General features: G+C 47.7%; 1 protein-coding gene across 4 annotated transcripts in view; it reads left to right on the top strand.

The window, feature by feature from the left end:
• ZCCHC14 (zinc finger CCHC-type containing 14) overlaps positions 1-25,574 on the top strand; it is a 90,640-nt gene that overhangs the window by 17,643 nt on the left and 47,423 nt on the right. For 3 of the 4 annotated variants that reach the window (XR_007721998.1, XM_050773607.1, XM_050773606.1), the window contains exon 2: positions 16,794-16,917. Coding sequence is in view for 3 of the 4 variants with exons in the window: in XM_050773607.1 (XP_050629564.1) it covers positions 16,794-16,917 (124 nt within the window). In the remaining variant the exon portion in view is untranslated. Of the gene's footprint in view, positions 1-16,793; positions 16,918-16,938; positions 23,981-25,574 lie in introns of those variants that run through there. The other variant, XM_050773608.1, reaches the window with a different exon arrangement.

Here is a 25,574-nt window from a genome sequence, read left to right as displayed (position 1 = left end):
TTCCCCAATCCCTAAGTGGAACCAGGCCTGTTTACCGTTTTGGTGCTTTTCATTCCTTACTGATCCAGTTTGTTAGCATATCCTTTCAGTCTGGCAAACTTGCTTTAGTATTTTTGGGAGTGTAGGTGTGCTGGCAAGAAAGGCTCTTCGTTTTCTTTTATCAGAACATGTTTCACTTTCACCCATACTATTGAAGGATGTTTGCACTGGATGTGAGGTCCTTTGTTGGCAGCTTGCTTCTTCTGGGACTTTGAGAGAAGTTGAGACCCTGTCTCTCCTCCAGGACTCCGCTGTTGGCTGCTCCCCTGTGCTCACGAGTTGTTTTTCTCCAGCTGGCTCTAAGATGGTCTGTGTCTTTGGTATTTGAGCAGCCTGACTGTGATGTGTCCAAGTGTTTTATTGAATTTATCTTATTTGGTGTCCTGATCTTACTGGATCTGTAAATTCACGCCTTCTGCCAACTGTGGGAAATTTTCAGCCATAATTTCTCCAAAATGTGTTTCTGCCTCAATCTCTCTCTCCTTATGGGACTCCAGCTCTAGGTATATTAAAACTGTGTGATACTGTCCCTGAAGCTTTGTTCGATTGTTTTCGTTTCAGATCTTTTTTTCTCTCTCTGTTCTTTGGGTTGGATACTTTTTATTGATCCATCTTCAGATTCACTGAGTCTTCTGTTATCTCCAGTCTGCTGTTAAAGCTCATCCACGGGATTTTTCTTCGTTTAGAAATAGCATTTTTTAGTTCTGGAATTTCCTTTTTTTTAAGACAGAGTCTTGCTCTGTCACCCAGGCTGGAGTACAGTGGCACGCTCTCGGCTCACTGCAACCTCCAACTCCTGGGTTCAAGCGATTCTCCTGTCTCAGCCTCCCGAGTAGCTGGGATTACAGGCGCCCATCACCACACTCAGGTAATTTTTGTATTTTTTGTAGAGATAGGGTTTTGCCATGTTGGCTAGGCTAGTCTCGAACTCCTGACCTCAGGTGATCTGCCTGCTTCGGTCTCCCAAAGTGCTGGGGTTACAGGCGTGAGCCACTGCACCTGGCACTGGAATTTCCGCTTTTTAAAAAAAGTTCTGTTTCTCTCTTGAGACCCGTTTGGCTTGTCCAGCCCAAGCCCCTTTTCCTTTCTGTTCCTGAGCCCCGTTGTAAGGGCTGCTGAGTCCCTGTCTGTGCTGCCAACATGGGAGTGTCCTGTGCCTGGTCTCCAGAGCTAACCCTTTCCTTTTTGTATAGGTTATGTTTTTGTTTGTTTCCATGTCTACTAATTGTGATTGCTTCTTGGATTTTGTGAGTGATCCGTTGTAGAAACTCTGGACTTCGTTCTGTCCTCCTGAAGATCGATGATGCTTTGTTTTAGCAGGCAGTCAGTTTGGCTGGACTCTAACTCCAGATACTCTTCCTGTGTTATCAGCAGCTAAAATCTCTGCTCAGTTGCTGTAGTGTGACCTTGCTGTCCTGCACCTGCCCTGTGCCTGCCTGTTTCAGGGCTCACACAGAGTTGATGTGCAGAGCATGGTGTCCCCTCCCAGGGTGCTCTCGCTTCCAGGTTTACCCCGTTGCTTTCCAGCTGCAATTGTCTACCAGAATTCCCCTCTCTGGTTTTTTAAGTGAGACTATGGGATTCTCTATGAGCTTTAGCTGCCCTCCTTCTCTGATGAGGACCAGGTTCTGCCCCAGGACAGGAAACCCATGCAGTGCTCAGCTCGCTCTGGGCACAGGCCCCCTCCAGTTTCTGCTTGTTCTAGGTCCTGTTCAGTTTGTTGTTGTTGTTTGTTTGTTTGTTTGTTTTTTTTTTTTGAGACGGAGTCTCACTCTGTCGCCCAGGCTGGAGTGCAGTGGCCGGATCTCAGCTCACTGCAAGCTCCGCCTCCTGGGTTCACGCCATTCTCCTGCCTCAGCCTCCCGAGTAGCTGGGACTACAGGCGCCCGCCACATCGCCTGGCTAGTTTTTTGTATTTTTTTTTTTTTAGTAGAGACGGGGTTTCACCGTGTTAGCCAGGATGGTCTCGATCTCCTGACCTCGTGATCCGCCTGTCTCGGCCTCCCAAAGTGCTGGGATTACAGGCTTGAGCCACCACGCCCGGCCCAGTTTGTTGTTTTTTATGCTTTGTCCAGAGTTTATAGTTATCTGCAAGAGGATTGGTCCAATGTCTCAGCCATTACTGAAAGTAGAACCGCCTGCTTTATATACTCCAAGGGTTGCAGAAATAAATATGAACCATGTGTTCTAGGAAGGATTCATTATCCCTGAGGAAGGGCGGCTGTAAAGGGGGGTTTTGTACTAGCTGGAACATGTGCTGTTAAAAGGATGAGGTTCTGTACAGAGAGAAGGCTGGGATGGCCCAGTGCCTTGAAGTTCACGGGTCCATCTGGAGGATGTCAGTGGAATGGTTGTCTACATGCTCTGGCCCCTGGTGGTGGTCAGCCACGGGAAGGAGAGTCAGGCGTGTGGTGAACTCGCCGGAGAAGCAGGCTTGGGCCAGGCTTCACCTGTAGGCGTGAAGTTCGGTTGGGCAGATACCAGGTGCCTGGGCGTGAGGGCCTGGTCGTAGCTGCAGTGGAAGGTAAATCTGAAACTTTCTGGCCTAAATGTCTTCTGTGATCAATCCACGTGAGCCCTTTCTGGTCTTATCTTTTGTTGCATGGCTGACAGTAAGAAATGGGGTCCCTGGCTCTGAAGCAGCAATGCCTTGTTCATAGTAGGGTGTCCCAAGAAGACTCCTGGAATAGAGTTTGTGGTGCCTGCAGAAACAAAGCCTGCTAGCCGATTTTACTGACACTTTCTAGACCTTGGATGCACTCTTGTTTTCAACCAGGGGTTTCTTGCTCCTTCTGGCCTCTTCGAGTCCTGTTCTTTCCCATCCTAGACGCCTTAATGTTCTGAAACGGGACCTATACTGTGGCTAGTATTCCCAGAGGGCTATAAAGAGCTGCTTGAACGTGCTCACTGCTTTGAATGGCCCATCTCAGGGAGTTGTATGTTATAGTGGGAACCAAAATGGTCATTATGGTGTAGTTTATTTACTGTAATTAGACATTTAGCCAGCTTCTCTAAGAAAACCCCAGTGTTTAAGCATATTCCTGGCCAAATAGTCACGATAACAATATTGTGTATAGTATGTACTTAACATCAAAAGTCCCGAAGATAGGCCAGGCACTGTGGCTCACACCTGTAATCCCAGCACTTTGGGAGGCCAAGGCAGGTGGATCACCTGAGGTCAGGAGTTTGAGACCAGCTTGGCCAACATGGCGAAACCCCATCTCTAGTAATAATACAAAAATTAGCTGGGTGTGGTGGCGCCTGCCTGTAATCCCAGCTACTCAGGAGGCTGAGGCAGGAGAATCGCTTGAACCCAGGAGGCGGAGGTTGCAGTGAGCCGAGATGGCACCATTGCACTCCAGCCTGGGGAACAAGAGCGAGACTCCGTCTCCAAAAAAAAAAAGTAACATCAGGGAATGTCTCATCTGCCATCCTCTTGGATGTGGCATCAGTGGAATTAGATTGTACCTATGCCTGCAATGGAGAGGGTGCTAGCTGTGGCCTCTGCCCCTGAAGCTGTTGCAGCTCACTGTTTCTAACATTACGAGTGTCACATAATTTAAATTTTTTCTTACGCTGGGTGCAGTGGTTCATGCCTGTAATCCCACTCAGCACTTTTTGGAGGCCGAGTTGGGAGGATCTCTTGAGGCCAGTAGTACAAGAACAGCCTGGGCAACATAGGGAGACCCCCCATCTGTACAAAAAATAAAAAATTAGCTGGGCACTGTGGTACATGCCTGTAGTCCCAGCTATTCAGGAAGTTGAGGTGGGAGGTTGCACTGAGCTGCGATTGTGCCCCTGCACTCCAGCCTGGGCAACAGAGCGAGACCCTATCTCAAAAATAAAAAATAAAAAGTGAATTTTTCTTGAGGGGGAAGGGACCATTATGGTGACTATATTGCTTTACTTTCTGACGGTGTTGTCTTCAGAGATTATTGAGATTAGGTTGCTTGTTCCCACATGGCCACGTCCTGTCAGTGTTGCTTCTGTGTGTTCCCTTGCTGTCACCTGTTACTCCTAACTGCTGATGTTGTACCTTTTTCAAGCAGCCTCTGATTGGTTTCTCCCCCACCCCGCCCACGCCATAGCGGTGCTGCTGGTGGTCTGCTCTGTGGGGCCGTCTTGAGAGGGAAGCTCTGAGGGAAAGGCTTTGTGTGCGTGCCTCGGTGCACTGTGCCAACCTGGATCCCTATGGCTGTGGGTTGGGCGCTTGCTGTTTGCCAGGCTCCATCCTGAGAGCCACGCTTGGTGGACTGGCTGCTTCAATCCTTGCAGCAACCCTCGGAAGTCAATATGGTGACTGTCTCCACTTTACAGATAGGGACACAGGCTTGGAAAGGTCACATCACTTGTGTCGCATGGCTAGTGATGGGGGCTGGCCCTCCCCAGGGTCTGAGTCTAGGGCCGGCATTTGGCATCACTGCAGGAAGTTGACACTTTTTCACTGTTAGATTCCTCTGACTTACTTCAGTTCCACCCCTACCCCCACCCCAGTTTTATTGACACTTGCACTTGTCTGTGCAGGCATTTTCTCTCCTGTTGCATAAAGTCATTTTTTTAGTGGAAGGTAGTAGTTGCTGGGAAACACTGGAAGACAGAAATAGTCAGAACCTGGTCAACAATGAAGGTCAGCGTCATTGCTGGCCTCCGACCGTAGTGGTGAGTAGGTCGTTGCTGGACAGGAAGGCAAGGAGGAGCTAGGAAGGCAGAAATGAGTTGCTGCTCATGAGTGCAAGCAAGATGCTGGTGTTCTCTCTGAAGTCAATAAATCTGTTAAGATGCCCTTTTAACCCTGTTTTATGGGATTACAGGACTAGAAAAGTATGTCTTTAGCCTACCTAGGGCTCTTGACTTCAGACTCCCTGCTGTTTCTACAGGCAGTCTCTGGAACAGGGATTCTGGGTGTGTTGGAGGCTGGCTGTAGGCAGGCCTTACCCCAGAAGTCCAATGTGGTTGGCCCCTGGTGGGATGTCTTGGCACCTGGAGGTCTGGAAGCACCCGTGGGTGGGCAGTTAGGGCTGGTGTTCCTAGTGGAGGCTGTGCTGCCCTGTGGCTATTTGTGAAAGAGATTTGCATCTGGTCACTCTGAGAGCTTGTCTAGTTAAGTACTGGGTTCCCTTTGCTGAGATTTTGAGCAGTGATCTTTTTTCTCTCTTTCTCTTTTTAATGAGTAGAGCTCTAGAGTAAGAAATATTAAAAGGAATGTTTTTACATGGAAAATGTTTTTTTGGTTAGTGTTGGCTTTCACTTGGCCTAAGTCAGCAAATAGCTTTCACTCTTAAACTATCTGTCTTCTTGTTCTGGTTTTTAGAGACACGTAATGACTATTTTAATAAAATGCTTACAAATCATTTTTCTTTTTATGTTTTATGTTTTTTACATTGGCTTAAAAGTATTTAACACACGTTACTCCTTGCTGTATAGAGGCAGGTTAATTGGAAAACAAATTGAAAACACTCTTTTTTCGTAATCATGTTTACTGTGTTTTGTTCATGGGGTAGACACTTTGGAGTTCATGTTGGCCCCTGATGTGCCTGGCCCTTGGGCTATGTGTGGAAGGAAAGTGTGGTTATGGTTTCAGAAGCTTGCTTTTTCTATACTTTTCATGTCATTCATTTCTTGTAGGGAGGTATTTATATTTAGACTTAATATCTGTAACTTGTTTAAATTCTAAAAGTAGTGATTGTTCCTCTCAGGAAAATTGGAAAACAGAAAAATAAAAGTTATCCAGAGATAAATGCTATTAATATTTCGGTGTACGTTTGTATTTTCTCAGTGCCTGAACAACTGATGTACGTTCTGTCCGTTTTTACATTATCTGTGAGCATCCTGCATGCCTTTTAAGACTGCATAATATTCAGTCATCTGGACATACACATTTAGTGACCTATTTCAGTAGTAATCTGTTGCTGGGATGTTTATGTTGTTTGTTCTTTTTGTTCAAGCTGAGATAAATCTCCTTACACACAAACCTTTGACTATGTCGCTGATTGACTGTATCCTAAGAGCAGACTCCTCCCAGTGGGCTTAGTGGGTGAAAAGCTACATACAGATGGAAAAGAAAGTTCATCACATCCTACCTTGTTGCTGTCCAGACAGTGGCCCCAGTTTACACTCGGCTGAGGACGAGGCCACCCACCTGCAGCTCTATGAGCATATGACTCCTGAGAACATTTTAACTGTAGTCCAAGTAATTAAATAATTACTCAAGCTGTCATGCACTTGTTTTCATTATTTATTTATTTTTTTGAGGTGGCTTCTCATGCTGTTGCCCAGGTTGGAGTGCAGTGATGCAATCATTGCTCATTGCAGCCTCAACTTCCCAGGTTGAAGTGATCCCCCCACCTCAGCCTCCTGAGTAGCTAGGTACAGGCACACACCACCATGCCCAGGTAATTTCTAAATTTTGGTAGAGATGTGGTCTCACTATGTTGCCCAGGCTGGTCCTGAACTCCTGACCTCAGGAGTTCCACCTGCCTAAGCCTCCCGAAGTGCTGCAATTACAGGTGTGAGCCCTCGCTCCTGACCCCAGGCTGGTTTTGAACTACTGGGCTCAAGTGATCCTCCTGCCTTAGCCCCTCAAAGTGCTGGGATTGCAGGCATGAGCCACTGTGCCTGGCAAGTGCACTGGTTTTAGAACAGACGAACACATGTCATGGTAGAGTCTCTACTTGAGAAGATAGGCCCTAGCCCCCAGTGCAGGGAACACGGAGCTGGGGTGGCTGTGGGTGGCTCTGTCCTCATCCTCGGTGCTTCTGGGGGTGTGCTGCCCGCAGGGGTGCAGTAGATGCTGCAGACACAGGGAACCCTGCCCTCTGGGAGGCCCAGTTCCCAGTGCCCCTCCTGGATCCTCGCAGAGCTCCGAGTCTCTGTCACAGCACTGAAGCAATTTAATTGCCCTCCAGCTACACCACGAGCACCACAATAATAGCAACTAACATTTTTCATGCTAACATTTTTCCAGTTCACTAAGTACTAGAAATGCATTTTACTTAATTCTCACGAAAGCCTTAGGTAGGTGCCATTATTTCCATCCCATAGTGGAGGAAACAGGGGCTGCCCCTTGTGGACCCAGCACTGTGGCCACCAAAGATGTGTCCTGACCGCTGTGCTCCGCTCGCCTCCTTGGATTTACTGTGCACAAATCACAGACCTCTGTAGTTACAGGACCTCAAGTCTGCACTTGATTTTGCTCCCTACTGGCCAGATGACCTTGGGGAAGGCATTTAGGGACTGACGTTGAGTTTTTCTTGTTTTTAACGTGGAGATAATTTGATCTGTGTACATCACGCTTACCGCAGGGATCAGATAGATGGTCGCACATGCCTGCATAATGGATACTTGGGAAGAACTGTACAAAAGGTGGTTATAGCCAGGTACATTGTCTCATACCTGTAGTCCCAGCTGCTCGGGAGGCTAAGGCAGGAGGATGACTTGAGCTGGGCAGTTTGAGACCAGCCTGGGCAACATAGACCATGTCTCCAAAAAACAGACAGACAAAAACGCTAGTACTTTTTGTTCTTTTATTCTTCATGGTCTCTCACAATGTGTCTTGACATCTTAGGCATTCCATTGACACCTGGCTTTTTAAACTGACCGTATTCTTTTCAAGCATGTCTAGACCTGGCTTTCTCAGCCTACCTGGTTTGCCAGCTCCCGGGTATTCCACATGCAGACGCAGTACTCATTATTAGGGAAAATAAACTCTATCGGGGAGGGCCTCTCAGCCTTGGCACTCCTGAGGCCCGGGGCCAGGTACTTCCTTGCTCTGGAGCTGGCCTGGGCGCTGCAGGATGTTTTTAACAGCATCACTGGTCTCCACTGGCTGCATGCCATGAGGATCCCCACCCCAGTTCACAGAAAATGTTTTCAGACGTGGCCAAATGTCCCCTGGGGACAAAAATTGCCCCCAGTTGAGAACCCCTAGGTTGGGAAGTAATAAGACTTTAAAAGTTAAGTTAGGAAAAACATCTAGCAGTGTCCTAAAAAATGGGGGAAGGGGTTTGAACCTGAGGCAGTAGATGATAAGGAGCTGTTTGTAGGTTAAGCCTGGCATAGTGGCATGCACCTCCAGCTTCTCTGGAGGGTGAGGTGGAGGACCACTTGTGTGTTTTTTTTTTTTTGACTATGTAATTAAGGGTATCATTTATTGTAATATAAGAACATATTCTAAAACAGCTGGGTGAACATGCACAACATAATATGATATTATGAGACATGATACTCTCCTGAATTTATATAATTTTTCCTTAAGATATCTATTAAATAATGAGCAATATTATTTTAAAAATGTTAAAATCCTTACCATTGGCCAATGTTGTACTGAATACCACTATTTAAGGAAAAAATCTGGGTAGACCGTTTGTCTACCCTTCCTACTTTCAAAAGGCCACTTAAACTTACATAAAAAAACACATGGATCTTTAGAGAACACATACAAATAAATGAAGATTTACATATATTAATCTATTTAAATGTACCATTCTTAAGAAACAGAAAAACACTTATCTTACCTTGAATAGCCATTAGAAAAAACTGTTCAGCCGGGCACGGCGGCTCACACCTGAAATCCCAGCACTTTGAGAAGCCGAGTCGGGCGGATCACGAGGTCAGGAGATCGAAACCATCCTGGCTAACACGGTGAAACCCCGTCTCTACGAAAAATACAAAAAATTAGCCGGGCGTAATGGCGGGCACCTGTAGTCCCAGCTACTCTGGGGGCTGAGGCAGGAGAATCGCTTGAACCCGGGAGGCAGAGCTTGAGGTGAGCCGAGATCACACCACTGCACTCCAGCCTGGGCGACAGAGCGAGACTCTGTCTCAAAAAAACAAAACAAAAAGAAACAAAAACCGTTCAACCAGGGAAGTTCAGAGTCCCCAAGGAAGTCAAGTTGTCATCTACAGTTCCTTGGCACCTATTCCAATTTTCAGAACCAATGGGAATTGGTGGGATAACATTAAAAATAGGCTTCTGATCCTGCTGTTGAGAAAGGGATGCTGTATTCATGTCACAGTGGTACATCTGTCCTCTAGAGGTACCCACACCATGAACAGAAATGGCAGACATTTTATTACCGATTATATTTGCTCCAGGAAAGCTTGCCTGACAGTAAACTGTGCCCAGTTTCTCTTGCTTAATTACCCCAGAGGTGCAGAGTTCGATGAAATCTTCCTTTTCTGTTTTCACTTGGGGCAGTGTTACATTATTGGGGCTTGACAAAACCAGATCTCCATTATCCTTAATTTTGGGTTTAGTGTCCGGTAAAATGACAGGCTTTCAGTCCTCATTCAGGTTTCCTTCCAAAAAGAATGAAGCGTCTTCTCCCACCAGAGGAGAAAGCAGACAGTTTTCATCTATCAACAGGTCTGATCTGGTGGAGGACCACCAGGCTGGAGTGCAGTGGCGCAATCTTGGTTCACTGCCAGCTCCACCTCCAGGGTTCACACCATTCTCCCGCCTCAGCCTCCTGAGTTGCTGGGACTTACAGGCGCCCGCCACCACGCCCAGCTAATTTTAAAAAATATTTTTAGTAGAGATGGGGTTTCACCGTGTTAGCCAGGATGGTTTCCATCTCCTGACCTCATGATCCGCCCGCCTCGGCCTCCCAAAGTGCTGGGATTACAGGCGAGAGCCACCGCGCCCAGCTGGAAGACCACTTTTGAGGCCAGGAGTTAGAGGTTAGATTGGGCAACAGAGCGAGACCTTTCTCTTTAGTTAAAAAACACACACTTTTTTTTTTTTTTTTTCGTGAAAAGCACCTGACCTCCAAAGTGACTGCGAGGGTTTTCCAGGGCTTGTTTTTATGTGGCATGCTTACGTGAATACTGTTCAGGTCCTTCGTATCTGTGAAGAAACAAGGTGAGGAGGGCAGTGGCGGGCTGCCCCTCTGGTGGGCACGGTTAGATGTGACTGTCCCAGTAGGAACTCCTAGCCGTGAAGAGTGGAAGCCATCACAACTTCACTTTCTCCAGCCTCTAACTGGGAATTGAGCATTCCCTGCCTTTATGGAACCAGACAGGAATCCACAGTCGTACGAACAGTACCTGTGACTTGGTCATAGATGGAGTCACAGATACTTTGATTTCACAGTTGTAGAAAGCGTCTTAAAGTCTCCTTTATGCTTAGCACTCCTGTGAAGTGACCTGAGACCCACCTACTTTGTTCGAGAAGCCCATTCGTCCCCTAATACTTAGATGACGGTTTTCAATATAATTGACTTTGTTTGCAGTCCTGTGTATTTTATGCATTTAAAATATGTTTCTTAGAAGGGTTCAGTAGGTGTCATCAAACTGCCAGAGAGGTCGCGGGCACAAAGAGAAGGTTAAAACCCTGCTCTAGAAGCTCACTGCCATTTTTCTGAGCAGTTTTCAAATGCCCACCAGTGGGGTGCAGCGAGCCTTCTGGAGACCCAGGCTGCCGTCAGTGTTGGGGGTGCTCTGCTTTCATCTGACTGCGTCAGCACGTCCCATTTGGATGACTTTGGAGGAGCTTTCAGGAAATAGATTTTTAGAAATTAATTCTCCTCTAAAAGTTATGGTCTGGTTCATAAACATTAAAGTGAGTTGTAAGCACAGAGCTTTAAAGAAGCCTGTATAGTGCTACGTTTCTTTTTTCTGTCAGGTGGCATGAACTGAGGAAAAACCTTTTTTTTTTTTTTAAAAAGCGTAAATACCTGGGGCGGGGGTAGTTAGCAGGGGTCACGACCCGCAGCCACCATCAGCTCTTCACGCCATCTGCAGTTGTGGCTCCTCACCCTTGCCTGGAAGGGCCTTTGAGTCCCTCCGGTCTAATTGCGCAGTGCAGGGATTCCCTTTTCCATCCCATCTAAAGGGAGGTTGCGGAGGCTGGGCTTGGTGGCTCACGCCTGTAATCCCAGCCAAGGCGGGAGGATGGCTTGAGCCCAGGAGTTTGAGATCAGCCTGGGTAACATAGTGAGACCCTGGCTCTGTTAATTTTTTTTTAATTAAAAAATAAGAGGAGGCTGTCGAGCCTTTGACTGTTTTGATCGTGGTGAAGATTTATCTTGAAATACTCATGCAGCATCATTGTCATTTGGGAGCTGGTTAGAAATGCAAGATTCTCAAGCCCACCCCGGACCTTATAAATCAAACCTGTGTTTCAACCAGATGCGGAGGCATTTTGCACATTAAAGTTTGGAAGCAGAGGCGTCTCTTTAAACTGTAACAATAAGAAGGTTAATTGCATAAGAGCCAGGGGTGGGCTGCCCCAGTCCAGGTGCCCCTAGATGTGCGGCCAGTGTGGAGCCTCAGCTTTCCTGGAAGAGCCACAGAGGCGGGTGTGCCCCGTGACTACCAGTAGCTTGCTTCAGAGTCATATTTCATTCCTGGGTTAGCGCTTTGTAGATCTGGTGGAACACTCTGATTGTCTGTTACATAATGTAGATTGCAGAAATTTTTCTTTGAAATAGAAGTGCTTTTCAATTTGTTTGATTCTGAATTTCATTAAAATTTGGTGATATCGTGATGTATTTTACAGATCCTTATTAAGGGCCTGCTTCATGCCAGGCCCAGTTCGAAGTGCAAAGGAACAGCAGTGAACAAAGCAGACCAAAAACACAGCTGCCTTGCCGAGCATCGAGAAGTCTTGCTGAGAAGGACATTTGAGTATAGATGGGAAGGCACAGGGGGCGCTTCCAGGCAGAGGGGACAGCCATGGCGAGGGCCCCAGGCGGATGTGACGGCTGTGCCCAGGGCAGCAGTGCTTGGAGTGAAGAGCTGGGGGGTGACTGGACGCCAGGTTGCAGGGGCCGGGCACAGGGTCTTTGTGGGTCGTGAGAAGAGGCTGGCCGTGGAGAGGAAGAGAGCAGCTTCCCGTTGCCTTCCTAGCAGTAGCAGAAGGCAGCATTTGGAGCTGGTCAGTCTTCCCTCTCGTGCACATCAGGCCAGATGACGAGTCCTGTGGGTGAGCCTGAGTCAGAGAGCATTTGAGTCGAACATAGGTCACGTGGAGCAAACTGACTTCACCAAAAATAACCCCAAAACAGCATTTCTGGGAAACACAACTGAAGACAGCTTTCAATGTAAACAAAGGAGCAAAGTTATGATAAAGGCTTGGTTGGAAAAAGTGAACATTTGGAAAACTAAGAAGAAATGCCTTGGGGAAATATACGGAGGAAAACAGGTCTTTCTTTTCCAGCAGTTGCCATTCTAAGGAGTTTTCCTTCCTGTCTCGATGTCAGATGCAGTGCGTGTGTTTTGCTAGGGTGGCTCACGGGCTTTCCCCTTCCACTTGTGGTTGTGGCAGACGGACCTACAGCCTTTAGCTCTTCCTGTCTGTGTGGGGAAAGGACTTCCTGTTTTCTCTGGGTCTCCTCTTTGTCCTTGCCGGGAATGGACCGGATGATGGGTGCAGTAGAAAACCTGGACTTGGGGTCATGGTTGGTTCTCAGCCTGGCCGCAAATTAGAATCACCAGAGAAGCTTCAGGCACAAAACAAAAGAAGCCCCATTTCCAGAAACTGATTTTCGTGGGGAGTGTGGGACGTGGTCTTCTCAGGGCCTTGGTGTTCCAGTGTGCCATCCAGGCTGAGAAGCACTAATCAGTACCGCTCTCCTCCTCTCCAAGGCTATGTTCTCCCCTGCTCAGCCCTCCTCTCCCCTTCCTCCCCCAGCAGGTAGAGAGTCGGGAGGCTGGCTTTCCTTTGTGGCTGTTTGGAGTGTTTTAGGGTGGGCAGGCGGTGTGTGTATGCGAGAATGCACTGATCACACGTGTTTTCTTTTGGGGGCAGGGAGGTTCGCCACTACCAGCAAAGTTGGAACTGCTGATGCTGGTTGTCAAGACCGCTCACTCTCAGCAGCTATGCGTGGTGGTGTGCACCTGTGGTCCCAGTTACTCAGGAGGCTGAGGTGGAAGGATCACTTGAGCCCAGCAGGTCGAGGCTACAGTGAGTTACGATTGTGCTACTGCATTCCAGCCTGAGTGACAGAAGAGACTCTTTTATTTTTTTTTTTCCTCCTTAGATGGAGTCTTGCTCTGTCACCCAGGCTGGAGTGCAGTGGCATGATCTCGGCTCACTGCATCCTCCACCTCCTGGGTTCAAGCAGTTCTCCTGCTTCAGCCTCCCGAATAGCTGGAATTACAGGCACCCGCCACCACGCCCGGCTAATTTTTGTATTTTTAGTGGAGACGAGGTTTCATTCACCATGTTGGCCAGGCTGGTCTCTAACTCCTGACCTCAGGTGATCCACCCGCCTCGGCCTCTCAAAGTGCTGGGATTACAGGCATGAGCCACTGTGCCCAGCCAAGACTCCGTCTCTTAAAAAAGAGAAAAGGCAGCTCTCTTTCCCTCCTTAGAACCAGGACTTAGAATGTATATCAAAGTAGCTAAAAGAATGTGGAGGTTCATGCATCAGGCATCAGGCCAAATTGAATGGACTCTGCTGTGGTTATATTTCTTTTGTTTTTTTTGAGATAGGGTCTCGCTATCACCCCGGCTGGAGTGCAGTGGTATGATCATACCTCACTGCAGCTTCAAACTCCTGGGCTCAAGCGATTCTCCTACCTTAGCCTCCCAAGTAACTGGGACTTGCAGGCACACGCCATGACTCCCAGCTAATTTTTGTGTTTTTGTAGAAATGGGGTCTCAATATGTTGCCTAGGCTGACCTTGAATTCGTGGCCTCAAGTGATCCTCCTGCATTGGCCTCCCAAAGTGCTGGAAGTAAACAGGTGTGAATCACTGCACCTGGCTATGTTTCTTTTTCCTTTTTCTTTTTTTTGAGACAGAGTTTCACTCTTGTTGACCAGGCTGGAGTGCAGTGGCACAATCTTGGCTCACTGCAACCTCCAGCTCCTGGGTTCAGTGATTCTCCTGCTTCAGCCTCCCCAGTAGCTGAGATTACAGGCGTGCACCACCACGCCTGGCTAGTTTTGTATTTTTAGTAGAGATGGGTTTCACCATGTTGGTCAGGCTGGTCTCAAACTCCTGACCTCAGGTGATCCGCCTGCCTTGGCCTCCCAAAGTGCTGGGATTACAGGTGTGAGCCAGTAAACCTGGTCTCGGCTGTGTGTTTGTTTCATTCCTTTCCTTTCCTTTCCCCTTCCTTCCTTCCTTCCGTCCGTCCGTCCGTCCGTCCGTCCGTCCCTCCTTCCTTCCTTTCCTTCCTTTCCTTCCTTTCCTTCCTTTCCTTCCTTTCCTTCCTTTCCTTCCTTTCCTTCTTGTCTCACTCTGTCACCCAGGCTGGAGTGCGGTGGTGCGATCTCGGCTCACTGCAAGCTCCATGTCCCAGGTTCACACCGTTCTCCTGCCTCAGCCTCCTGAGTAGCTGGGACTACAGGCGCCCTCCACCATGCCCAGCTAATTTTTTGTATTTTTGGTAGAGACAGGGTTTCACCGTGTTAGCCAGGTTGGTCTCGATCTCCTGACCTCATGATCCACCCGCCTCGGCCTCCCAAAGTGCTGGCGTGAGCCACCGCGCCCAGCCTTGGCTGTGTTTCTTATACAGTTAACATGTTAACTTCCTGAGTTGTCTTGCAAAGTAATATTTACTGTTTGGAACTAAAAATCTCTTTATGTAAGGTTTGCATCGTACTTGTATTGTTCTTTTATCTTGTTTAATGGGAAAGGAGTTCATTTCTGGGATCTCTAACCATTGAATAATGAAAGAGACTTTGTTAAATCAGAAAGAAATCACCCAATTTAAATTACAAATGTAAGTAATTCACAAAATTTAGTTTTCTTGATAACATGTTAGTAATGTTATCCAAAGAATTGACTTTCCGGAGGAGTTACTGCATGGCTAGGACTTTTTTTTTTTTTTTCACTTTTTAAAAAATTTAAATAGAGACAGGGTCTCGCTGTGTTACCCAGGCCAGTATCAAACTCCTAGCTTCAAGCAGTCCTCCTGCCTCAGCCTCCCAAAGTGCTGGGATTACAGCCATGAGCTGCTGCACCCAGCCTTATTTTTTCGAGTTATATAAACTTCCCAATTATGTAGCCCTGTGACGAGTTGCTTTTCTTGGAAGGCATCTGTTGAGCCGCGTGGGATCTGTTAGTCCCTCTCCCTGCATGAACAGCCCAGGAGGGCTTCCTGCTGGGGGGCAGGGGATCTCACTGTGGACTTGGGTGTGGCCCGTGTAGCTCACTGTCTGTGGGATACAGCAGGTGCTGGTCCTGCAGGAGTGGCGGCAGTCTCCACCCTTTCCTCCCAACTCCAGCCTCCGCCTCCACTTTCATCCTGTCTGAGGTCGAGGCCACGCCTACCTGGCCAGCCCTCTGCAGAGAGAGTGCTGGGATCTGTGCTTGCCAGTGAACTTAGGGGATGTCTTGGTCAACTGCCACCTACCGTCCAGGTATGAGATGAAAGAACAAGCAGGGGCTGGAGAGGTCAGGCCATCTTCCAGGTTGCTTGTGCCGTGCACTTTCCCATACTGTGAATGCAGCATTGCTTATCAGCTCTTTTGATGAACTTTAAGATCTTACGCCTCTCTCTTATATCCTCCGAAATTTTGAAATACATTGAGACCGTAAAGAAGTTACAGCATTGGCCATTTTTATTCTTCTAAATCCTATAAGTTATAAATGTGTTTTGGCTGTGAAATTGTAAAATATTGATGGAGGGGAGAATGAAAATTACTGCTACCCTCCTCCTCTCGCCCCTCTGGGCCCCTTCCAGCTTATTCCACATTCACACCATCACTGAACCCAGGAAGCAGGAGGGGTGGGATGAGCCTGGCTGGCCCTTAGCTTGTTTCTGGGCTTGGTGTGTGTTGGGAGCACTGGTGGTCAGGAGGGCCTCCCCCACCCACAGCTCGGGGGCGGCCGTCATCTGCAGGTACACTGTCTGCTTAGCAGATCTCTGTCGATGGGGCTGAGGGTGTGCCCCTCTTTCCCTATCACAGACACTCCTGCAGTGGGCACACCCTGTCAGGTCTTTTTCTCACGTGTGAGTATGTTGTATGATGAATTCCTAGAAATGGAATTGGGATGTAATTTTAGGATATGCTTTTTCAAACTGTACCCCCCCAGTTGTATTCTGTTCTTTGCTGTTGTTTTTAGAGCATTTTATGATTTAAGATTTATAGGAGGAGAATGTTAAGTCCTGCTGTTTAATTCATTTGATAGGGAACTATTTGATTTGAAGAAATGTGAAAATAAAAGTTTGCCACAAATAAAAATATATATTTCACATCACCTTGGCTAACACAGTTTCTTTTTTTTTTTTTTTTCTTTTTTCTTGGAGATGAAGTCTTACTCTTTTGCCCAGGCTGGAGTGTAGTGTCACCATCTTGGCTCACTGCAACCCCTGCCTCCTGGGTTCAAGTGATCCTCCCACGTCAGCCTCCCAGGTAGCTGGGACTACAGGCAGTTGGCACCACACCCAGCTAATTTTTGTATTTTTAGTAGAAGTGGGGTTTCACCATGTTGGCCAGGCTGGTCTTGAACTCCTGGGCTCAAGAGATCCACCCGCCTCAGCCTCCCAAAATGCTGGGATTACAAGTGTGAGCCACCACACCTGGCCTCTTTGGCTACCATAGTTTCTGTGCACCCTGATGAACCCCAGCCACAAGACGTAAGCTCCCATGTTTGGCTCAGGTTATCTGAGCTCTTTTGCATTTTCAGTGGAGAGTAGTAGGTGAAATTTTCATCTTTCTTGGAGAAAGCTTATTATTATAGTAGTATGTGTTTTGTAGAAAAATGGAAACCAAGGTAATTATGAAAGACTTAACAAATAAAATTGTCCCCTTATTAACTCCGTGGGAGAAAATAAGATGATTCTGTTTCTGTTCCTTCAGATCACTCCAAGAACCGAGGCTCCTGTCAGCAGTGTCAGTAATAGTTTGGAGAATGCCCTGCACACATCAGCACATTCCACGGAGGAGTCGCTGCCCAAGAGGCCCTTAGGAAAACACAGCAAAGGTGAGTGCATGTGAGGGCTTTAGGAGGACGTCTGACGGATGGAGGATGGGCACACCCCAGATCCCCGTGAGGGCATTGTTAAATGCTTTCAGATCTTTCATAAATGCTAATCTTATGTGTATTTTTCTAAATTCTATAAGTAATACATGAATATACTTTGTCTTAAAAAATCTCAAATATTGATGTTTATTAAGGAGAAGTCCAGACGTCGTATCTCATGCCTGTAATCCCAGCACTTTGGGAGGCTGAGGCGGGCAGATCACTTGAGGTCAGGAGTTCGAGACCTGCCTGGGCAACATGGTAAAACCCCGTCTCTACTAAAAATACAAAAATTAAGCTGGGCACGGTGACTCACACCTGTAATCCCAGCACTTTGGGAAACCGAGGCAGGCTGATCACCTGAAGTTGGGAGTTTGAGACCAGCCTGACCAACAGGAAGAAACCCCATCTCTACTAAAAATAAAAAATTAGCCGGGCATGGTGGCCACATGCCTGTAATCCCAGCTACTCGGGAATCTGAGACAGGCGAATTGCTTGAATCCGGGAGGTGGAGGTCATGGTAAGCTGAGATCACGCCATTGCACTCCAGCCTGGGCAACAAGAGCAAAACTCCGTCTCAAGAAAAAATCAGCCAGGGCTGGTGGTGCACACCTGTAATCCCAGCTGCTTGGGAGGCTGAGGCAGGAGAATTAGCTGAGTGTGGTGGCGCCTGCCTGTAATCCCAGCTACTCAGGAGGCTGAGGCAGGAGAATCGCTTGAACCTGGAAGGTGGGAGGTTGCAGTGAGCCGAGATCATGCCACTGCACTCCAGTCTGGGTGGTAGAGTGAGATTCCATCTCAAAAAAAAAAAAAAAAGGGTGGGAGGAATAAGTTTTACACCCTCCTCCCCCCTCCACGTGGAAATCAGCCTTAACCACTAGAGCAGTGTTGTCCTGAAGCGCTCTCTGTGGTGACGGAGTGTTTTCTGCCTGTACCAAGTTGGTCGTCACCAGCCACACGTGCCTTCTGCGCACTTGAAACATGGCTAATGTGACTGGCTACCAGAGTCTTTATTTTTCTTTAATGTACACGTGGACAGCTCAGTGTGGGTGGTGAGGCGCGGCCTGAGCCCCTGTGGCTCTGCCCGCCAGCCTCTGCAGTGTTACGATCAGCTGCAAAGTTGGTAACCATGCCATGGTAGTGGAGGCTTTGGGGAGGGGAGAGTAAGGTAGTTTGTAGGACTGGATGGACCAGATAATGCATTCCCAGTAAAATAAATGCTTGTGTGGTTTGCAGAATCATCCCTAGTGGGGAGAGAGAGACAAGGGTGGCGCTTTTCACTGGGGTCACTTGTCTTGAGCCCCGATGGCTTGGAGGCACCGAGGCCGGCTGTGTCCATATCTGCTGGCCTCTGTTCTCCCTGTGTTATTTACAAAGATGTTTGTCTTCTAGCAGGTGCACCACGTGAGGCCCGGAGCCGCACTCGCCTGCCCTGTGCGCTCTCCCCCTTGTCCCCATCCCTGGCGTGGCGCTTCCTGCCTTCCATAGGCTTTATGACTGCTTTGTTTCTAAAGTCCCGTTCTGACAAAGCCATCGAGAGCCACCTGTCTCTGATTTAGATCCTAACTCTGGAAGGACCTATTTCCCCGGCAGCTGCAGCCTGTGTTGATGTATGTGATGAGCATGGTATGGTATGGAGACAGTAACTCCTTACTGCAGCCCTGCGAGGGCACCTGTCCCCACTTGACCCTTGTAGCAACCCTCTGAGGTCACAACAGTCTTTGTCTTATCCACTGCTCTTGGGAGAGTCTGTGGCTGTTAGTTGAGCGTCTTCACCACAGCCTCATCCTAGAGGTGCCGCAGTGCTCCAACCCTGGAGTGGACACTTGGCATCGGAATTGCAGGGAGTCCCTCCGCTGTAGAAAGGGCTCCTCCTCTTCCTTCCCTACGTCATCCCAGGAGAAAGGCCTGCCGTGGAGTGCTGCTTCCTTTGTCCCCAGACAGTCCAGCCCAGGAACCTGTGCCCTGCACACCCTGTGAATCTTAAGGGATGGACTCTTCAGTGCTTTTTCTTCAAGACATAATTGTTGACATCCCCATTCTTTGTTTTTTTCCGTATAATTTCAAAATAGCGAGTATCTGTCATTGTCTTGTCCGCATGCTTTGGTGCCCAGAGAGACAGAGGGTGAGCTGACTGTCACGTGAGCTGTGGCAAAGCCTGCGTAGGCCGGCGGGTCGGCTCTGAGGCCACGAGTGGCCATTCTCAAACCCCACAGTGCTTAAAATACCGCCGTGAGCAGAAGCTCTTGATTACCTGCAGCACTCTGCGCTCATTGGTCAGAGAGAGTCATGGTTTCTCTCGTCTAGAAATTGGCAAGCGAGTTAACTTGGTTTTCTTAGTCACTCTTCATGTGAATCCTTTTAATCTGTTGGGTGCAGGTTATTGCTCTTCAGAAAGTTTAAAGTCACTCTAAGTTGTATAGTTTTATTACTATAATGTTTTCTCTCTGTCTTTTCTGTATCCTACTTCTGTTTTGTTTTTTCTCTGCTTCTTCAGAAACCTTATAGTGATACAGTTTAACTTACAGAGTGGTCAGGCACTTTAAACATTTCCTAGTATATAAAAGCTCAGGAAACAACAGTCCAAGCACATGACTAACTTACATAACAGATACTGACTTACATCATCTTCATAACCGCCCTGTGAGGGTTGATTATACCTATTTAATTCTAACTGATCCCATGTGGTGATTTTTACCCCATTTTACAGATGGGAGAACTGAGTCACAGATAAGACCTTTTCCTGAGGTCAGCTGGGATTCAAAGCCAGAGCTCATGCTCTTAACCCTGTGGCCGGCTGAAGAAAATAGCAAAGGAAAAGAAAGGTGGGACTGTGCTGAAAGTGGAAAACACACAGTTATATGGGCAGTGCCTACAAGTACACGTTAACTAGTGAAATCATTCGTTTTTTTCCTGACCTATTTATTGTGAACGTTTTCCGGTTCAGGAGTAGAGATTGTAGCCTAGTAAACCCCGTACCCGGTGCCTGGCTGCAGCTCCAGGTCACTGTGTGTGGCTTCTGAGTCCCCTGCCCTTGTGGATGTGGCTGAGAACTGCAGGGCACTCTCCAAGCGTTCCAGTCCCCGTGTTGATGATTTACTGAAACCTAGGGAAGCTGTCGGAATGTACAAGCTAAGATGGAAACTGCTTTTACTAATATTCTCAACAAAGTAAGTTCTGTAACTTTGGACTTTGAGGTATTATAATTTTTTAAAGTTTTCTTTTTGTGAGACAGTGAAGGAGGTATACTTTCATTCAACTTGTTCTCAACCTTTTTTACCAGTAGTTCTCAACCTTTTTGGTCTTAGGACCCTTTGCACTCTTAAAAATTAGAGGTTCCAAAGAATCCATGTTTATGTGGGTCATATCTATAGGTAGTTACCATATTATCAGTTACAACTCAGCTTTTTTAAAATTGTGGGTTTTTTTAATTTTAACCTAAATGAATGTTTTCCATTGTGCGCCCCTGGCGTTTGTGTTTGCTATGCCATACAAACTCCAAAGTCTTGTACTTTCGGTAAAAAAAAAAAATCTATCGCAACCAATTAGAACATGAATTCTAAGAAGACAAGAATTCACCTAAAATCTAAATTCTAAAATGCCCTCAGTCTATGGCCTTTCCTGGGTTGTGCTGGGATTCCAGTGTGCAGCTGGAATCAAGCCTTGATAGTTTCGATTTCTTTATTGGCTCTTTATCCAACATTTTATTATGAGGACTTTGAAACACACAGTAAAGTTCAAGAAGTTTCACAGTGAGTACCCTCCACCTAGATTAGACAGTTTCATTTTACTGCATAGATGCTTTTCAACTCACATTGGGGGTTGCAAGTTGAAAATACCATAAGTTGCAATGCACCAAATATACCACACCTGCTAAACATCATGGCTTAGCCTAGCCTAGCCTACCTTAAATGTGCTCAGAACACTTGCATTAGCCTACAGGTGGGCAGAATTATCTGACACACAACCTACTTTAAAGTGTTGAATCTCTCATGTAATCTATTGAGTCTGTACTGAAAGTGGAAACGGAATGGTTGTATGGGCACTCAAAGCAGTTTCTTCTGAATGCATGTTGCTTTTGCACTGTTGTAAAGTTGAAAAATCATTAACTCCAGCCTTCTTCAGTCAGGGACCATCTGTACTATTTTTAAGCTGGTTGCCTGTAGCATTCCTCAGCCAGGGATTCTGATTTGAGCCCTAGGGCACAGAGAATCATTTGAGTGACTGTTTTCTCAATTTCCCTAAAGAAAATGTGATTAGAGACATAGGAGTAAAGTTCTTCATCGTATAAGAGCTGTAGGACAATAGGACTTTGCTCCCTCTATGAGCCCCCCAGTTAAGAGAAGCAACAGGAATGCAGTACACATCTTTACCTTTTCAGGCTCCACTCCGAATTAATGTTGAGCCGCTCCATGTGACACAGAAGCCTCTTGTCACTGTGTTGTTCAGTGGGGTGCCGAGGCCAGCTCATGGTATATCCTGAGAGCCTGCTGTTCACTTTCCAAGATTTTTTTTTTTTTTTTTGAGACAGAGTTTCACTCTTGTTGCCCAGGCTGCAGTGCAATGGCGCGATCCCGGCTCACCACAACCTCCACCTCCCGGGTTCAAGCATTTCTCCTGCCTCAGCCTTCCGAGTAGCTGGGATTACAGGCATGTGCCACCACGCCCCGCCAAGTTTGTATTTTTAGTAGAGATGGGTTTCTCCATGTTGGAGAAACCTCAGGTGATCCACCTGCCTCGGTCTCCCACAGTGCTGGGATTATAGACGTGAGCCTCCACGCCTGGCCTCCAGGATTTTTTAAAGCCCACTGATGTTGCATTGGTGGCTGATGGTGGCATGTCGTCAACCATGGCGGGACATTTATGCTTTGTGGATCGGCAGATGACACAGATCAGGGGCTTCCCTGTCCTCACCAGTTGTCAGCCGTTTACCAGGCATCATAAGTGCAGCTCTGCCCCATCCTGTATGTGTACTTATCCCATGGATCCAGCTATGTGTGCTCTGCACCGTGTAAGACAGGCCTAGGATTTTTGCATATATTTTAAGAAAGTAAAAGGAAAAAGATGATAGTCTTTTATATTGTCCATATTATTTACTACTTCCACTGCTCTTCATTTTATCCTGAAAATTGGAATTTCCATCTGGTCTCATTTCCCGTCAGCCTGAAAAACTTCCTTTCACATTTCTTTCAGTGCAGTTCTGCTGACAGTGGATTTTAGTTTTCATTTATTTGAAAATATCTTTGTTTTGCCTTCATTCTGGCTAATTATGGAATTCTTCATTGAGAGTTTTTGTTTTAACTTTAACAATGTCAATTTGCTATATTCTGGCTCTTGTTTTCCTAATGAAAAGTCCTCTAGCATTTGTGTCGCCGTATGCCATGGGCCATTTTTCTCTGGCTGCTTTGAAGATTTTCTCTTTATCTTTGGTTTGGAATGGTTTGTCTATGATGTGCCTTGGTGTAATTTTATTTCTTGTTTACTGAACTGCTTGTGTCTGAGCTTATGCTTTTCACTACAACATAAACGTTTCAGGCAGTATTAGAGTATTCTTTCTTCCTCATTCTCCTTCTCTTCTCCATCTGAGAGTCTAGTTTTGATGTATGAGAAACCTTTGGTCTTGCCCCACAAATCTGAGCTGAAACTCAGTTCATTTTTCAAATTCTTTTCTCTCTGTCCCTCGGACGGGACATTTTCTTTTTGTCTGTCTTCAAGCTCTTGTACCCTTCTGTCATTTTCAGTCTGCTGGAACACCAAGCTAATGGATGTTTTCATACCAGACACTGTATTTTTAGTTTTAGAATTTCTATATGGTTCTTTTTTATAATTTCTGTTTCTCTGCGGAGTTTCTATCCATTCACTTATTGTGAGCATTTTTGTTTTTACATCTTTGAACATCATTATAATAGCTGCTTTCAAATCCTGGTCTGCCAGTTTCAGCATGGGGGTCACTTAGGGCTGGCGTCCATTCATCGCACTTTCTCGAGTATTCCTCACGTTTCCCTGTTGTTATGAATGTCTAATTTTAGATTGTGCCGTTGTGCGTGATTATAGTTTCCAGCTTTTCTCGTGTTCTGAAGAGTGTTGTTTCTCTCTTGCAACAGGCAATATTGTTTGGACAAGGTCGAGGCTTCTGCTGCTGGGGCGGGCAGCAGATGGAGGTGCCTTAGTCCTTAGACTGCACCAGCTGTGTGAAGCCGGCCCTCCACCCGTGGCTGGGGCAGCAGGTGTATGGTGGGCACGTGCAGAGCCTGGGCTTTGTCTGGGAGGCTCTCCTTGGTGGGCAGCTGCGCTCATCCCAGCCCTATCCCCTCTTCCCAGGGCCGGGCACTGACGGGGGCACTGACGGGGCCTGCCCTCGGGTGAAAGGCACAAACCTGCACCCTCCCGTATTCTGCGGCCTTCCTCCAGGTTCTGCCTGCTCTCACTACTCTCCAGTGACTTCAGAGGGGTGTTTTGTTCTGTAAATACATTTTTTCCTAGGATTTTTCTTTGTTATTTGTGGAATAGGAGCTGTTGCCATGAGTGGGGCCCAGCAGGCCCAGGTCATGCCACATGCCCTTAGTTGGGCTCTGCGTGAGTGCCGCTCGCTCCCAAGCATGGCTTTGTCCCCCAGGAGCCCCCACTTCCTTCCAGCAGGTGGCTTTGCTGGAGGTTGTCACAGGTCAGGACTCCATTTCCAGCTTGTTCAGACGCCAATCTGCCCCTCTCTTCCGCCTCCCCTCCCAGGCGGGGTCCACTCCTCTGTTGAGGGAGACAGGTGCTTGGCATCCTCTTCTGTGTTCAGTTTTCTCTCCTTTCTCAGGGCCCCCGAGGTATCTCCACTTGGGCGTGGGCACACGTGTGCACTTGGGCCGCCTGAGCCCTCCTCCCTGTCACCACACAGCCACGCTGCCGGAAGGCATGGGGCTTCACTGTTTCTTTCACTTCAGCACCTGCACCACTCACCCCAGCCTCAGCATCTGCACCTCCCTGAAGCTGCTCTCACGGAGGGTCATGAGGGGCTCTTCAGTTGACAAGCAAGGTAGGTGCTTTCAGAGCTCACTACCTTTTCCTGGCATTTGTGACTGCCCCGCCCCAAACTCCATCCTCCCTTGGCTGCTTCTGTTTTTTTAAAATTGTGAAACGTCATCCCTGTGAAGCCGGTGGGCTCCATTAAATCGGTTTCCTGAGAACACCCTTGCCTGGCTTTCGCCTTGCCTCTCTGTTTCCTTTGAAATTCCCTCTTCTCGTGTCCCTCAAAGGCTAGTGGTTCTGATAGCGCTCTTCTGTACCCTGCTTTACGCTTTCCCTGAGCCATCTTACCTGAGCCTGTTCTGCAGCCACTGTCCCTCTCTCCGTAGCTTTCAGCTCTGAGTTCAGCTGAGACGCTTGCAGACTCCAAGTCCTTGTCAGCCACTGGTAACGTGAATATTTTCACCCATGCAGCCAGTGGGTACACAGTTGCCTGCCCAGCATGGAGCTGCCAGCTCCTGCATGCCCTCGACATGGTTCCAATATTTGTGATTGATCCCAGCAATCGAGTGCTTAGAGCAGAAACCTGGAAGTCCAAGGCAGCTTCTCTCCCACGTGGTGGCTCTGGCCCTGCGAGGCTATCACCGTTTCTTCCCCATCATCTGGGCCTCCATCTTATCTGTCACTTCATGCGTCCCTCTGTCTTTGGCCTTGCCCCTCTTCAGACTGTCTGTCTAGCAGGGACCAGTCCAGTACACCCTGCGTCACTGCACGCCCCTGCTTACGGCTTGTCCGTGGTGGCTCAAGGACGCTGCAGTCAGCCCACACTTGCCCAGCCCCGCGCCGTGCAGGGAGAGCCGGGATTCCTTTTGCTCAGGCGAGGACATGCGGCTTTGAGGGGTGAAATAACTGCCCAGGCTCATGAGCTAGAAAGTATCACATTTCAAACCAAGACATCTGAATGCAGCGGACCTGCAGGATTTCTTTTCCATGTTCACTGTGGTGTCACCAGCCAGGGAGCTGCTGCCTCTGTGTGACCTTCCTTCCCCATATCAGCTTCTGACACTCCCCTTCCGCTCCGAGGCAGACAGCACTGTCCTGCTCCCGGGCCCTGACTGCAGCATCCCTCTGCCCAGAATAGACCCTGCCCTTGAAGCCTAGCGCAGCGTCACTTCTTTGAACCTTTTCATTTTTATATCACTTATGGCTGGCGCTGCGCTTAGAGCATACTAATGCCGAGCAGAATGTTTACCTTAATATGTAAATAAGTGACATTCCTAGGGCCCCTAAATTCAAGTGCCACATCACTAATCGTTAAAAATGGAAATTTGGGCGCGGTGGCTCACGCCTATAATCCCAGGACTTCGGGAGGCCGAGTTGAGTGGATCACCTGAGGTCAGGAGTTTGAGACCAGCCTGACCAACATGGTGAAACCCCATCTCTACTTAAAATATAAAAATTAGCCAGGTGTGGGAGCCCACGCGCCTGTAATATCAGCCACTTGGGAGGCCGAGACAGGAGAGTTGCTTGAATCCGGGAGGTGACGGTTGTAGTGAGCCAGGATCACACCATTGCGCTCCAGCCTGGGCAACAAGAGCAAAATTCTATCTCAAAAAAAAAGGCTGGGCGCGGTGTCTCACGCCTGTAATCCTAGCACTTTGGGA

The sequence above is a fragment of the Macaca thibetana genome, chromosome 20 (genome assembly GCF_024542745.1).
Source record: "Macaca thibetana thibetana isolate TM-01 chromosome 20, ASM2454274v1, whole genome shotgun sequence".
Lineage (NCBI taxonomy): Eukaryota > Metazoa > Chordata > Mammalia > Primates > Cercopithecidae > Macaca > Macaca thibetana.
This window is presented reverse-complemented; position numbering and strand designations above follow the sequence as displayed.